The 17,032-nt window shown below is 44.9% G+C and overlaps 1 protein-coding gene across 2 annotated transcripts; it reads right to left on the bottom strand.

Annotated features, from left to right (window-relative positions):
- Positions 1-1,852: 1,852 nt before the first annotated feature.
- Positions 1,853-11,751, bottom strand: LOC139531954 (tripartite motif-containing protein 16-like). Of its 2 annotated transcripts, XM_071328974.1 has the most exons (6): positions 11,070-11,750; positions 10,606-10,701; positions 3,643-3,876; positions 3,239-3,395; positions 3,086-3,145; positions 1,853-2,889 (listed from the first exon to the last, which is right to left on the bottom strand). In XM_071328974.1, exons 1-6 carry the CDS (start codon positions 11,658-11,660, stop codon positions 2,363-2,365), a joined length of 1,665 nt encoding a protein of 554 aa, XP_071185075.1. In that variant the 5' UTR covers positions 11,661-11,750; the 3' UTR covers positions 1,853-2,362. The 2 variants fall into 2 exon arrangements, with proteins under 2 accessions (XP_071185075.1, XP_071185076.1); XM_071328975.1 differs by lacking the exon at positions 3,086-3,145 and having other exon boundaries at positions 11,070-11,751.
- Between the last annotated feature and the right edge of the window lie 5,281 nt (positions 11,752-17,032).

Here is a 17,032-nt window from a genome sequence, read left to right as displayed (position 1 = left end):
TCCTCGTTCTGCCAGAAGGTGGGGTTAGTTAGAAGGAGGGAGATAGAGAGGAATGTAGTCCAATGCAATAATGAATATCCTGTGGCCTAGGGTTGTTTAGGGGTCTAAGCTGCTTTGTGGCATATACTTCTGCAGCATGGGTTGGAATCCAGCCCACTGCTATTTCAACACACTTTCCTCCAGAGACATATATTTAGAGGTAACAATTCCTTTCCAACAGGGGGAGTTCCAGAACATGCATTGTGATCCAGGACTAAACCCCCACAGCAGCCTATTCACATAATTTAAGAAGTTTACTACATTTTAGCCAGACATAAATGTGTACCGGATATTGATACATAATGTAAAGTGAATAATTGCTTAGGCTCTGTGTGAAGAATTCATTGTATACTATTATGGGTATGAATATTATGGATAGGGAATATACAATGAACAATTAAAAGGTACATTGTGTTCCGAGACCAAATGTGTTATTTTTCTGATGTCTACATTGATGAGAAAAATGATGAGAAATAATGAAATCCATTACTATTTCAATGTCAGTTTTCTGGAGTCTTTATTCAAAATGAGTGGCAAATTAAACTGTCTATGAATGTAACATGTTCCCATACCTTCAAATAGATACTACAGATTGCAAGAAGATTAACTGTTATTTTGAGCCATTTTAAAGGTTAATTCTATGTCCTCATGCTAATAACCCTTGATCTGATGAATGTGTCGTAGTAACAGGGAGAAGTTTATTGAGAGAGAACTTTGTGCAGTGGCCACAGCCAGACCCATCACATTCTGTTTCAAATAGTACATCTAAGGATCCAGAACAGGACAAATTTAAAGTCTTGCCAAGTTTATGTTGTTTGTATAAATTGCAGAAGTTTGTCCTCCTCAGTTAACCCCTCCACACACACACCAAAAACCCTAAGCCCTGACCCTAATTGTAACCCTAAACCTAAGCCCTAAGCCTAAAATAGCCTTTATCCTTTCGGGGACCGGACTTCTGGTCCCCACAAGGATAGTAAAACCCAAACACACACACGCTCACACACACACACTGATGCTAAAAATAATCTTCTTTAGTTACTCATGTAGTTTATAGCATAAACACTCAAAAATAAAAATATAGAAATGTTGTTTATTTTAGGGGTTTTCTGAGTGGCAAGAGGTAAATCAAGACATGGTTAATATTTGTATTGTTTGCTACAGTATATCACCATCTGCTGGACAGTTGATTGAGTAGTAAATCTGCAGCATCAGAGCATATGCAGTACATAGGCCTAAAAAGATTTTTTGAAAACGAAACAGATTCACATTCAAGTATCAATTCCGATGCAAAAATATCCTGTTGCCTTGGCTGGTTTACAAGTCTTAGCTGCTTTCACCTTTTCAAAAATACTGCAGATTGTAGAAAGTGAAAGATTAACTGCTGTTTTGATCAATTTGAAAGGATAATTCAATGCCCACATGCAAATAACCCTTGATATGATACATCTGTAGTAGTAAAGGGGAGAAGTTTATTGAGAGAGAAATATGATTAAATGCTCGGCTCAGTCAATGAGATTTAGTTAATTTTTTTTCCAGAATCTTTGTGCATTGGACACAGCCCGACCCATCACATTCTGTTTGGAAAAGTACAGCTTTGGAAACAGAACAGGACAAATGACTAGTCAGGACAAATGGACAAATGGACAAATGCCTAGTCTTGCTAAGTTTATGTTGTTTGTATAAATTGCAGTCGTTGGTCCTCCTCAGTTAACTTACAAATGCAAACATTCAAAAGAGTGAAACCAAAGTGAAGTAATCTAGCTTGCTTACATTTTACTTAATGATTGAGGAATTAAATAAAACAAAGTAAAAATTCACCAAGAGTGTCATTGTAGACACAGCTAAATATAATCTTCTTTATTTACTCATTTAGTTTATAGCATAAACCCTCAAAGACGAACATAAGGAAATATTGTTTATTGTTGGTGGTTTGCTGAGTGGCAAGAGGTAAATCAAGAAATATTTAATATTGTATTGTTTGTTACAGTATATCACCATCTGCTGGACGGTTGATTGAGGAGTAAATCTGCAGCATCAGAGTATATACAGTACATAGGCCTGGATAGATTTGAGAAAACTAAACAGATTCAAATTCAAGGATCAATAGGTAAATAATAATACAACTTACTGAAATTAACAAATAATCTTTCTTTAAAAAAAAAAGACAATAAGGCAGTTGTTTTTTAGTTTAGACTTCATCAAAGTGAGAATACATCAATATGGATGTGATTAAAACCTAGACTAAATTAAAGATTAAATCAATAAAAATAATTGTACATACCAAACTAAAAGAGCATTAGCCGTCATTCTAATATGGGGAACTCTACAGTTTACACAGCACAGCAGAATTATTTTTGTACCCAACCCATATCCCAGGAAAGAGGGGTTTAGTGAACGTGCTTTCGACTGTGTGAAGGAGGGTCATTGTGTCAGAGACGCTGTAGAAGGACAGAATACCTGCCTTGTGATCCAGGTACACTCCTACTCTGGAGGACTGAGGGCCTGATACTTTAGTCTCAACATTATTGTGTCTGAAACGATAACCATTACTAGAGCACTCTAAACCCCAAGACTTGTCATTGTATCCGAATCTGGAATCATTAACCATCCGTATTCTACTTATGTCTTTATATGAGACTGCTGTAACAGTCCCATGATGACACTCCACCTCCCAGTAACAGCGTCCAGACAGACCCTCTTTACAAAGGACCTGCCACCAATCAGTGAATCTGTCCGGATGGTCAGGATTTGGATCGTTAACAGCATTAACAACTGTCACCTTCCTGTTTCCCTCAGACAGAGAGAGGGATTTCTGTGCTGTGTTTGGGTCCAGTGTGAGCTGACAGGAATCTGGGAGAAGAGCAGAGCAGAGACCAATGAGGGGAGTTAGAACAGTAAGTTAAGGCACATACTGTACTGTATCTACCCTGTCTTTGATTACAGCAGAGCAGAGATCAATGTGAGCAGGTTCTACTATTGAAATATCACAAGGTTTGTAGTAGTGTCAGAAAAAAGAGACTGTTAGTTACTTGATGAAGAAACTCACATTGTAAGAAGTGTTCTCTGTTCTTGGGCTCTGGAGGCAGTACATCATCCACTGAATTCACTACATAGATAAAAAATATTATCAACATACCGTGTTGTACATGGTCTGAAGTAGGTGTTCTTATGTGTTGTGTTATTATTACTTTCAACCCACCTATGGTGGAGATCTTGATCCATTCTCCTTTAATGAAGTCTTCTAGTTTCTCTCTGACATCAGAAACAGCCTTATTCACATCTCCAAGGAACTGAGGACGCTTATCAATGCTGGGTGGGTCTGAAGAGACACTGGGACTGGAGAGAGACAGATAACTCTGGAGAGGAAGAGAGAGCGAGAGAGAGAGAGAGAGAGAGAGAGAGAGAGAGAGAGAGAGAGAGAGAGAGAGAGAGAGAGAGAGAGAGAGAATAATTGAGAAAATGTTTTTGTCATCTAATATTTTTTTTAATAACAGATGTCATCAAACATGACTACAGATATACAGAATGAAATATAATAGACAAAATGTATAGGGTCACAACAAGCTTATTTCTGTATCACCTTTATCAAGGAAGTTTAGTTACCTGGAGGAAATGGATGTGATCCTCTGTGTGAGAGAGCTGCTCCATCTCAGCATTTCTTCTCCTCAGCTCAGCTATCTCCTGCTCCAGTTGCTCCAGGAGTCCATCAGCTTGACTCACTTGAGCCTTCTCCTGGTCTCTGATCAACTCCTTCACCTCAGAGCACCTTCTCTCAATGGAGTGGATCAGCTCAGTAAAGATCCTATCACTGTCCTCCACTGCTGCCTGTGCAGAGTGCTGTTCAGACACAAAGAGAGAAGAGAAGGCTCCATGTTAAGTAGAATATATTTTCCCCAGGCCGTTTTATTACCGAGGAGTAAGGTTCTACATAGAACCCTTTCCATCTGAATAAGCTTTCTCACTGATGGTATCAGTTGTCATGACTTTGGCCTGGGGGTAGGTTTATGACAGTCATAAATACCTCTTCCCCCCTTTTTCCTCTCCCTACTCTACTGATGTGACATTAGAAAACCCCTTGGTTAACATAGAGATTCTGGGAACATCAGAAGTTGGACTATAATGAACTATATTCTGGTAATCCGACCAATTGAACATATGCGGTGGTACTTAAGGTATATTATGTCAGTTTGGTTGTCATCTGGCACATTCTCATCGATAGGATGACATAAACTCTCCTGTGGAAAGTCTACACATCAGAGTTATCGGATTCACATGGAATTGTTGTTCAATTCAAATGTTTGAATATGAAATTATTGGTGAAGAGATGAAATGTAATTTTAGCTTCCAAATGAGAGATTTGGGTTTTCATAAGTTTAGGGCTCTGCTCAACCAGTGGCCCTCCGCTGTGAAGAGACATGGGTTATAAACTTTTCAGACACACCCTTCTATCTCCACTATATAAGTCATTGATGAAAATTTAACCTCCTGTTCCGAGGATGTGAGGACGACGGTCCGATGTCAGAATGGTTTAGATAATAACTACAGAACGAAGCTAACATCAGCGTGAGCTTTGGTTGCAAATGGTATGAACTTTGAACTCTTATTCACTACAGAAGTGATACCGCCTAGCCGTTGAGTTAGCAACAGCAGCTGCAAACGTAAATTATCCCATCAGAGTATCCCGTCTACCACACAACGACGTTACTACAACTATCCAATTGACCACCAGAGACATTCTTCAAAGGACAAAGGACTCGGTTTGGCAACACGGCCTTCCATCTACCACCAACCTACCGAAGCGCAGCTCAGAGTAAATATTCATTGCATTTTCCTTTTCCAAATGGGCGGTAATTTAGAATGCATAAGATATTGTATTTACGATAGCACAGCTTCGCCCTTTGTTCCTCAGCCTTCCCGCTCTTTCACTCAAACCCAGCCCCTTTTCTTTTGTGTAACCAGCTGTCATGTCTGTTCCGCCCGCTAGGGACGTTTTCCTTTATGACGTAATTTGTAATCAAGGTATGATTCATTCTGTGTATATGTAATTCTGTGTGATTAGTTAGGTATTTAGTAAATAAATAATTAAACCCAATTTTGTATTGCTGATTCAACTTGTTAGCCAGGGTTCGTGAAGATAACCAAGAATTTACAAATTTCAGATGAGACTGAAATAAGGTGACGATTAATATTGACTGCTATTTATGTAAAATATTACTAGGTCTTTAAGAGTTTATTCGGAAGATAACAGCTCTATAAATATTATTTCGTGGTGCCCCGACTTTCTAGTTAATTACATTTACATGATTAGCTCAATCAGGTAATAGTTATTACGGAGAAACGATTTTATAGAATAGCATGTCATATCACTTAATCCGGCATAGCCAAAGACACGACACAGTCTAGCCACCCCAACGAAACCCAGAAACAATACAAGTAGAATAAAACAACAATAAAAATTATAGATACAACCAACCGTAAGTGAACTAATGCAAAGAACAGAGATTCACAATTACCCACAACCCTCCAGCAAAATATAAAACCTAGAATTTAAAGGGTTCTAGGTCGAAACCTTCATAGAGGCCCACATAAAAAAACACAATTCACTGATTGTACAAAACATTAAGAACACCTTAATATTGAGTTGCACTTGACCCCTCGCCCCCTTTGCCCTCAGAACAGCCTTGAAACATGGACACTACAAGCTGTCGAAAGACTTCCACAGGGATGTGGCCCATGTTGTCTCCAATGGTTCCCACAGTTGGCTGGATATCCATTGGGTGGTAGAGCATTCTTGATATACACAGGAAACTGTTGAGCATGAAACACCCAGCAGCGTTGCACGTTTGTGACACAAACCAGTGCACATACAACCATACCCCGTTTGGTATTCCTTGTATATAGCCTCGTTATTGTTATTTTATTGTGTTACTATTTCCCTTTTTTTTAATAGCACATTTTTCTTACTTTTTAACTCTGCATTGTTGGGAACGTGTTCGTAGGTAAGAATGTCAATATGAAGTCTGCACCTGTTGTATTTGGCGAATGTGACAAAAACAATTTTATTATTACTTACTACAGTGTTTTTGGGGGGTAGATAATACTGAAGTATTCACAATAGTATTTCAGTATATTACAAAATGTTATAGTAAGTACTACACATGATCGACAGATACTAGTGTTTAGTATAGTATTCTACAGTATACTACAGTTTCTATATAATGAATTTTTTAAATTTTTAAATTTCACCTTTATTTAACCAGGTAGGCAAATTGAGAACACGTTCTCATTTACAATTGCGACCTGGCCAAGATAAAGCAAAGCAGTTCGACACATACAACAACACATAGTTACACATGGAGTAAAACAAACATACAGTCAATAATACAGTGAAAAATAAGTCTATATACAATATGAGCAAGTGAGGTGAGATAAGGGAGGTGAAGGCAAACAAAATATATATATAAATAAATAAAAATATAAAAAGGCCAAGGTGGCGAAGTAAATACAATATAGCAAGTAAAAAAAAAAGTAGAGTAGAGATAGTAGAGATAGAAAAAGTAGAGATAGAAATAATGGGGTGCAAAGGAGCAAAATAAATAAATAAATACAGTAGGTAAAGAGGTAGTTGTTTGGGCTAAATTATAGATGGGCTATGTACAGGTGCAGTAATCTATGAGCTGCTCTGACAGCTGGTGCTTAAAGCTAGTGAGGGAGATAAGTGTTTCCAGTTTCAGAGATTTTTGTAGTTCGTTCCAGTCATTGGCAGCAGAGAACTGGAAGGAGAGGCGGCCAAAGGAAGAATTGGTTTTGGGGGTGACCAGAGAGATATACCTGCTGGAGCGCGTGCTACAGGTAGGTGCTGCTATGGTGACCAGCGAGCTGAGATAAGGGGGGACTTTACGTAGCAGGGTCTTGTAGATGACCTGGAGCCAGTGGGTTTGGCGACGAGTATGAAGCGAGGGCCAGCCAACGAGAGTGTACAGGTCGCAGTGGTGGGTAGTATATGGGGCTTTGGTGACTAAACGGATGGCACTGTGATAGACTGCATCCAATTTATTGAGTAGGGTTTTGGAGGCTATTTTGTAAATGACATCACCGAAGTCGAGGATTGGTAGGATGGTCAGTTTTACAAGGGTATGTTTGGCAGCATGAGTGAAGGATGCTTTGTTGCGGAATAGGAAGCCAATTCTAGATTTAACTTTGGATTGGAGATGTTTGATGTGAGTCTGGAAGGAGAGTTTACAGTCTAACCAGACACCTAGGTATTTGTAGTTGTCCACATATTCTAAGTCAGAGCCGTCCAGAGTAGTGATGTTGGACAGGCGGGCAGGTGCAGGCAGCGATCGGTTGAAGAGCATGCATTTAGTTTTACTTGTATTTAAGAGCAAATGGAGGCCACGGAAGGAGAGTTGTATGGCATTGAAGCTCGCCTGGAGGGTTGTTCACACAGTGTCAAAAGAAGGGCCAGAAGTATACAGAATAGTGTCGTCTGCGTAGAGATGGATCAGAGAATCACCAGCAGCAAGAGCGACATCATTGATGTATACAGAGAAGAGAGTCGGTCCAAGAATTGAACCCTGTGGCACCCCCATAGAGACTGCCAGAGGCCCGGACAACAGACCCTCCGATTTGACACACTGAACTCGATCAGAGAAGTAGTTGGTGAACCAGGCGAGGCAATCATTAGAGAAACCAAGGCTGTCGAGTCTGCCGATGAGGATGTGGTGATTGACAGAGTCAAAAGCCTTGGCCAGGTCAATGAATACGGCTGCACAGTATTGTTTCCTATCGATGGCGGTTAAGATATCGTTTATGACCTTGAGCGTGGCTGAGGTGCACCCATGACCAGCTCTGAAACCAGATTGCATAGCGGAGAAGGTATGGTGGGATTCGAAATGGTCGGTAATCTGTTTGTTGACTTGGCTTTCGAAGACCTTAGAAAGGCAGGGTAGGATAGATATAGGTCTGTAGCTGTTAGGGTCAAGAGTGTCCCCCCCTTTGAAGAGGGGGATAACCGCAGCTGCTTTCCAATCTTTGGGAATCTCAGACGACACGAAAGAGAGGTTGAAAAGGCTAGTAATAGGGGTGGCAACAATTTCAGCAGATATTTTTAGAAAGAAAGGGTCCAGATTATCTAGCCCGGCTGATTTGTAAGGGTCCAGATTTTGCAGCTCTTTCAGATCATCAGCTGACTGTATTTGGGAGAAAGAGAAATGGGGAAGGCTTGGGCGAGTAGCGGAGGGGAGGGCAGTGCTGTTGATCGGGGTAGGGGTAGCCAGGTGGAAAGCATGGCCAGCCGTAGAAAAATGCTTATTGAAATTCTCAATTATAGTGGATTTGTCGGTGGTGACAGTGTTTCCTATCTTCAGTGCAGTTGGAAGCTGGGAGGAGGTGTTCTTATTCTCCATGGACTTTACAGTGTCCCAGAACTTTTTTGAATTTGTGTTGCAGGAAGCAAATTTCTGCTTGAAAAAGCTAGCCTTGGCTTTTCTAACTGCCTGTATATATTGGTTTCTAGCTTCCCTGAAAAGTTGCATATCACGGGGGCTGTTCGATGCTAATGCAGAACGCCATAGGATGTTTTTCTGTTGGTTAAGGGCAGTCAGGTCAGGAGAGAACCAAGGGCTATATCTGTTCCTGGTTCTAAATTTCTTGAATGGGGCATGCTTATTCAAGATGGCGAGGAAGGCATTTAAAAAAAATATCCAGGCATCCTCTACTGACGGGATGAGATCAATATCCTTCCAGGATACCCCGGCCAGGTCGATTAGAAAGGCCTGCTCGCTGAAGTGTTTCAGGGAGCGTTTGACAGTGATGAGTGGAGGTCGTTTGACCGCTGACCCATTACGGATGCAGGCAATGAGGCAGTGATCGCTGAGATCTTGGTTGAAAACAGCAGAGGTGTATTTGGAGGGCAAGTTGGTTAGGATGATATCTATGAGGTTACCCGTGTTTACGGAATTGGGGTGGTACCTGTTAGGTTCATTGATAATTTGTGTGAGATTGAGGGCATCAAGCTTAGATTGTAGGATGGCTGGGGTGTTAAGCATGTTCCAATTTAGGTCGCCTAGCAGCACGAGCTCTGAAGATAGATGGGGGGCAATCAGTTCACATATGGTGTCCAGAGCATAGCTGGGGGCAGAGGGTGGTCTATAGCAGGCGGCAACGGTGAGAGACTTGTTTTTAGAGAGGTGGATTTTTAAAAGTAGAAGTTCAAATTGTTTGGGAACAGACCTGGATAGTAAAACAGAACTCTGCAGGCAATCTTTGTAATAGATTGCAACACCGCCCCCTTTGGCCGTTCTATCTTGTCTGAAAATCTTGTAGTTGGGGATGAAAATGTCAGAATTCTTGGTGGTCTTTCTAAGCCAGGATTCAGACACGGCTAAAACATCCGGGTTGGCAGAGTGTGCTAAAGCAGTGAACAAAACAAACTTAGGGAGGAGGCTTCTAATGTTAACATGCATGAAACCAAGGCTATTACGGTTACAGAAGTCATCAAAAGAGAGCGCCTGGGGAATAGGAGTGGAGCTAGGTACTGCAGGGCCTGGATTCAACTCTACATCACCAGAGGAACAGAGGAGGAGTAGGATAAGGGTACGGCTAAAAGCTATGAGAATTGGTCGTCTAGAACGTCTAGAACAGAGAGTAAAAGGACGTTTCTGGGGGCGATAAAATAGCTAGTAAGTACTGTAGTATTCTATAGTAAACCGTAGTATTTTTCATGTGGGGGTGCTTTCCAGAGGGTTCTACCTAGAATCAATAAGGGCCTAGAATCAGAAACGGTCCTACTTAAACAGGTTGAAGAACCCTTCATGGTTCCTTTTTATAAGAGTGTATTTCATCTCTGACTGGGAGCCCAGAGAGCCTGTTCCCCACAGTGAGTCTCAGTTTGATTGGAGAGTGTCCTCTCTCTCTGACTGGCTGACTGGAGGAGGGAAGTGAAATGGTGCATCTCCAGTCCTCTGTGCCCAGTTTTTCAAAAGTTATCTGATTGGATTTCGGAAATCGGATAGGATTAAATGTTAGAATTGGGTTTTTCAACATTTACAATTTTTATTCTGATCTTCTGGATAGGGATTCACATTTGGTAATCCAATCTAAACTTTAATCAGAATTAAAAGTATTTTTAACATTTTTCTGCTGTCAAAAATAGTGATTAGGATGGTTTTAATGCCGATAATCAGGATGATCTTAATCCCACGGGAAACGGTGGATTCAGGGTGGATTTAGAAAGGTAAAAGGCACTACAACGAATACATGTCAATGTAACTAAGAGGAGGTGGTTTAAAAAACGAAAAATGAAGGTTCATTATGTTAAATTGACCGCAGTATAGTTTCGTGGTCAATTGTGATATGTCTCTCTTTAATCTAGGTACCTTTATTCATGTAGTTAACTCATCTCTGTTTCCCTATGACAGTGTAGAAGTAGTATCATAACCAGTCCAGGAAACTGGCCCAAAAAACAGGTCTGACAAAAGAGAGATCTGATCATGAATTGCAAAAAAAAAATAATGATCCAGATTGAATTTTTGGAAAAACTGGGCCTTGGTCAATAAAACTTACCTTGAGAGACTCCACATTCTGTTGGAGCTCCTTCAGCTCCTTCTCTCTCTCCTGGATTCTCTGCTGGAGCTTCTGCTGACTCATCCCCAGCTGACTCTATGGAGAAACACTGTTCATTGAGCTATCAAGATTTATTTGTCCAGTAGTGCAATAGTATGGTATTATGATATAAGGCCCATAGAGAGTAGGATTTAAATTGTAATAGAAGTCCCACTGCAAAATTATATATCTATGTTGTTAGTTGAATTATTATGTTTCTTTACAGTACTCATATCATATAGTTTAAACAGAACTTTGGACTCAAAAGAAAATGATGGTGTGTGACTACAACAAAGTGGTGATACATTTAGACAATGTTTTTCATGTAACTAATTATATATGTTTATCTCATATTCAAACAGCTCTCCTGCTGTATATTACATTATTTGTTTATCAGAGTCACCAACAAGTTATTCTGGTCTAACCTGTTTCTCGGTCCTCTCCGCTGCAGCTGACACTGTATCATGGCCTTTATGATCATCCACCATACACAGACAACAGATACAATTCTGATCGGTACGACAGTAAATCTTCAGCAGTTCGTCATGACGGGAGCAGATGTTCTCCTGTAGCTGTGTGGAGGCTTTGACCAGCTTGTGCTTCTTTAGTCCAGGGACACTATAGTGAGGCTGGAGGTGAGTCTTGCAGAAAGACACCAGACACATCAGACAGGACATGAGGGCTTTCTGCTTTCTGGTCCCAGTGCAGAAATCACATGCCACCTCTCCAGGTCCAGCATAGCACAGATCAGGGGGAGCAGCCTGAAGTCCTGTCTTCAGTTTCTCCACCACTTCTGCCAACATGTTATTTTTTCTCAGAGCAGGCCTTGGAGTGAAGGTCTGTCTGCACTGAGGACAGCTGTAGATCCCCTTCAGATCATCCTGATCCCAGCAGCCCTCAATACAGCTCCTACAGTAACTGTGTCCACAGGGAATAGTGACTGGCTCCTTCAGTAGATCCAGACAGACAGAACAAGAGAACTGGTCCTGTTCCAGCAGAACTGCCTGCTGAGCCATTTGGACGGTTGCTGTTCACTTTCACACAGACAAACGACACCGCGACTCAGATAAGTTTTGTTTTCTCAGAAGAGAGTTTGTGGAAGGGGTAGGGACTTCCTGGTTCTGCCAGAAGGTGGGGTTAGTTAGAGGGAGGGAGATAGAGGAATGTCGTCCGATGCAAAAATGAATATCCTGTTGCCTTGGCTGGTTTACAAGTCTTAGCTGCTTTGTGACATATACTTCTGCAGCATGTTCCTACACCTTTTCAAAAATACTGCAGATTGTAGAAAGTGCAAGATTAACTGCTATTTTGAGCAATTTGAAAGGATAATTCAATGTCCACATGCAAATACCCTTGATATGATACATTTGTAGTAGTAAAGGGGAGAAGTTTATTGAGAGAGAAATATGATTAAATGCTCGGCTCAGTCAATGAGATGTAGTTACGTTTTTTTCCGGTATCTTTGTGCAGTGGCCACAGCCCGACCCATCACATTCTGTTTGGAAACAGAACAGGACAAATGCCAGGTCTTGCTAAGTTTGTTGTTTGGTTGTTTGTATAATTTGCAGTAGTTGGTCCTCCTCAGTTAACTTACAAATGCAAACATTCAAAAGAGTGAATTCAAAGTGAAGTAATCTAGCTTGCTTACATTTTACTTAATGATTGAGGAATGAAATTAAATGGAGTAAAAAGTCACCAAGAGTGTCCGTGTAGACACAGCTAAATATAATCTTCTTTATTTACTCATTTAGTTTATAGCATAAACACTTAAAACGAACATAAGGAAATATTGTTTATTGTTGGTGGTTTGCTGAGTGGCAAGAGGTAAATCAAGCCATGTTTAATATTGTATTGTTTGTTACAGTATATCACCATCTGCTGGACGGTTGATTGAGTAGTAAATCTGCAGCATCAGAGCATATGCAGTACATATGTAATAGGTGCGTGTTGGTGGCAGGGAAGTCAGGCGCAGGAGAACGAACTTGGTATAAACGGAGTCGTTTAATAAGTGCTGACCAAACTCCAAAAATCAAAATATATAAAAATAACAAAGTGGGTACAAACCCAATCGCACACCAACACATACTAGCACAATCACATACAATAAAACAATCTCCGACAAGGGTTAAATACACAACATGAAATTGATGGGATTGGAACCAGGTGAGAAGGAAGATAAGACAAAACCAATGGAAAATGAAAAATGGATCAGTGATGTCTAGAAGGTCGGTGACGTCGACCGCCGTACACCGCCCGAACAAGGAAAGGGACCGACTTCGGCGGAAGTCGTGACAGTCCCCCCCCCCCCCGACCTCGGGGACGACCCGAAGGGCGAGGCGCAGGGTGATCCGGATGGAGACGGTGGAAATCTCACGGCAAAGAAGGATCCAACACGTCCTCCACTGGAACCCAGCATCTCTCCTCCAGACCATACCCCTCCCAATCCACGAGGTACTGAAGGCCCCTCGCCCGACGTCTCGAATCCAGTATGGAACGAACGGAGTACGCCGGGGCCCCCTCGATGTCCAGAGGGGGCGGAGGAACCTCCCGTACCTCAGACTCCTGGAGTGGGCCAGCCACCACCGGCCTGAGGAGAGACACATGGAACGAGGGGTTAATATGGTAATCAGGGAGAAGTTGTAACCGGTAACATACCTCGTTCACTTTCCTCAGGACTTTAAATGGCCCCACAAACCGCAGACCCAGCTTCCGACAGGGCAGGCAGAGGGAGGGGCAGGTTTCGGGTCGAGAGCCAGACCCGGTCCCCCGGTGCGAACACCGGGGCCTCACTGCGGTGACGGTCTGCGCCCACTTTCTGGCGCTGTACGGCACGCTGAGGGGGGACATGCGCGGCCTCCCATGTTTCCTCCGTGCGCCGGAACCAGTCAACCACCGCAGGAGCCTCGGTCTGACTCTGATGCCAAGGAGCCAGAACCGGCTGATACCCCAATACACACTGGAAGGGGGAAAGGTTAGTGGAGGAGTGGCGGAGCGAGTTCTGGGCCATCTCTGCCCAGGGCACGAACGCTGCCCACTCCCCCGGCCGGTCCTGGCAATAAGACCTCAGAAACCTACCCACATCCTGATTTACTCTCTCCATCTGCCCGTTACTCTCGGGGTGAAAACCTGAGGTAAGGCTGACCGAGACCCCCAGACGCTCCATGAACGCCCTCCAGACCCTCGACGTGAACTGGGGACCCCGATGAGACACTATATCCTCAGGCACCCTGTAGTGCCGGAAGACGTGTGTAAATAGAGCCTCCGCAGTCTGTAGGGCCGTAGGTAGACCGGGCAACGGGAGGAGACGACATAGAAAAACGATCCACAACGACCAGGATCGTGGTGTTACCCTGTGAAGGAGGAAGATCAGTCAGGAAATCCACCGACAGGTGCGACCATGGCCGTTGTGGAACGGGTAAGGGTTGTAACTTACCTCTGGGCAGGTGTCTAGGAGCCTTGCACTGGATGCACACCGAGCAGGAGGAAACATAAACCCTCATGTCCTTAGCTAAAGTGGGCCTCCAGTACTTCCCACTAAGACAGCGCACCGTCCGACCGATACCAGGATGACCAGAGGAGGGTGACATATGGGCCTAATAGATCAGCCGGTCACGGACAGCAGACGGAACATACAGACGCCCAGCCGGACTCTGAAGGGGAGTGGGCTCTGTACGCAACGCCTGCTCAATGTCCACGTCCAGCTCCCACACTACCTGTGCCACCAGGCAAGAGGCCGGGAGTATGGGAGTGGGATCCATGGGCCGCTCCTCTGTGTCATACAGCCGGGACAATGAGTCTGCCTTAACGTTCTGAGAGCCTGGTCGGTAGGAAAGGGTAAAAACAAAACGGGTGAAAAACATGGCCCACCTTGCCTGGCCAGGGTTCAGTCTCCTCGCCACCCAGATGTACTCCAGATTGCGGTGGTCAGTCCAGATTAGAAATGGGTGTTTGACCCCCTCAAGCCAATGTCTCCACGCCTTCAAGGCCTTGACAACAGCCAACAGCTCCCGGTCCCCCAGATCATAGTTTCGCTCCACCGGGCTGAGCTTCTTCAAGAAGAAGGCACAGGGGCGGAGCTTAGGTGGCGTACCCGAGCGCTGAGAGAGTACCGCTCCTATCCCAGCCTCAGACGCTTCCACCTCCACTATGAACGCAAAAGAGGGATCCGGATGAGCCAGCACGGGAGCCGAAGTAAACAGAGCCCTGACTAAAAGCCCTGTCCGCCTCAGCTGACCACTGCAAGTGTACCGGGCCCCCCTTCAGCAGTGAGGTTATGGGAGCCACCACCTGACCAAAACCCCGGATAAACCTCCGGTAGTAGTTGGCAAACCCTAAGAACCGCTGCACCGCCTTTACCGTGGTGGGAGTCGGCCAATTACGCACGGCTGCAATGCGGTCACTCTCCATCTCCACCCCCTGAAGTGGAAATGCGATACCCTAGAAAGGAGACGGACTGTTGGAAGAACAGGCATTTCTCAGCCTTGACGTACAGGTCATGCTCCAACAGGCGACCAAGCACTCTGCGCACCAGGGACACATGCTCAGCGCGTGTAGCGGAGTATATCAAAATGTCATCAATATACACCACTACACCCTGCCCGTGCAGGTCCCTGAAAATCTTGTCTACAAAGGCTTGGAAGACTGATGGCGCATTCATCAACCCGTACGGCATGACGAGGTACTCATAGTGCCCAGAGGTGGTACTGAAATCCGTCTTCCACTCGTCTCCCTCTCGGATACGCACCAGATTGTAAGCACTCCTGAGATCTAGTTTACTGAAGAAGCGCTCCCTGTGCATTGACTATCGCTGTGGCTATGAGCGGTAGTGGGTAGCTATACCTCACAGGGATCTGATTCAGACCCCGTAAATACACGGGCGTAGACCTCCCTCCTTCTTCTTCACAAAAAATAAACTCGAGGAGGCGGGTGAAGTGGATGACCGAATGTACCCCTGACGCAGGGATTCGGAGACATATGTTTCCATAGCCTCCGTTTCTGCTTGTGAGAGGGGATACACGTGACTCCTGGGAAGTGCAGCGTCTACCAGGAGATCTATCGCAGAATCGCCTCGTCGATGAGGTGGTAATTGAGTCGCCTTCTTTTTGGAGAAGGCGAGAGCCAAATCGGCATATTCAGGGGGAATGCGCACGGTGGAGACCTGGTCTGGGCTTTCCACCGTAGTAGCATCAACGGAAACCCCTAAACACCTACCTGAGCACTCTCGCGACCACCCCGTGAGAACCCTCTGTGGCCAATAAACAGTGGGGATATGACAAGCTAACCAGGGTAGGCCCAGCACCACAGGAAACGCAGGAGAGTCAATGAGGAAGAGACTAATTCTCTCCATATGACCCCCCTGTGTCACCATGCCCAACGGCGCGGTGGCCTCACTAATTAACTCTGACCCTAATGGTCGACTATCTGAGGCGTGAACGAGGAAGGGCACATCCACGGGAACAATAGGGATCCCTATACTGATCCCCAGCCAAGCCTGAATCGAGGGAACGTAACAGACAAAAAGTTTTTAAAAACGTAACAGAACGTAACAGAATTGAGGGAACGTAACAGACACAAACATATGTACAACAGAGGGCTCTGGGTGAGAATGGAGCCAGCTCACCTGGGGTGATGCCAGAGCACTCTGCCTGCTGCCTCGATTCCAACCCGGCACCGGAACCAACCCGGCACCGACCGGCAGTGTGACCGGCAGTGTGACCTCTGCGGCCACTGATGGTGCACGAGCGGGAACCCCCTCCAGTCTCCCTGTGCATCGCCCCTCCCAGCTCCATGAGAATTGGAGGGGGTGCGGGAGGATGGAACCACCAGACCCCGATCTGAACGTCCGCGAGTAGCCAGCAGGTTGTCCAGCCGGATGGACAGGTCCACCAGCTGGTCAAATGTGAGGGTGGTGTCTCTGCAGGCCAGCTCCCGACGGACGTCCTCGCGCAGACTACAACGATAATGGTCGATCAGGGCCCTGTTGTTCCATCCCGCGCCGGCAGCCAGGGTCCTAAACTCCAGGGCGAACTCCTGGGCGCTCCTCGGATGGTAGAGGCGCTCACCCGCCGCTCTACTCTCGGGCGGGTGGTCGAAGACCGCCCGGAAACGGCGGGTGAACTCCTCAAACTGGTCCAACGCCGCATCTCCCTCTCTCCACACGGCGTTGGCCCACTCCAGGGCTCTCCCGGTGAGGCACGAGACGAGGGCGGACACCCTCTCACGGTCCGATGGAGCCGGGTGGACGGTGGCCAGATAAAGGTTTAATTATAACAAGAACCCCTGGCAGTTCGCAGCCCTCCCGTCGTACTCCTGGGGCAAGGAGAGACGGATCCCACTGGGTTCAGGCGGGAAAGGGGCGCTCAAGTGAGACCCCGGTTGTGCTGGTGGA

This window comes from Salvelinus alpinus, chromosome 10, assembly GCF_045679555.1.
Source record: "Salvelinus alpinus chromosome 10, SLU_Salpinus.1, whole genome shotgun sequence".
In the NCBI taxonomy this organism is placed as follows: domain Eukaryota; kingdom Metazoa; phylum Chordata; class Actinopteri; order Salmoniformes; family Salmonidae; genus Salvelinus; species Salvelinus alpinus.
Note: the sequence above shows the minus strand (reverse complement) of the source record. Positions and strands in the feature narration are given on the sequence as shown.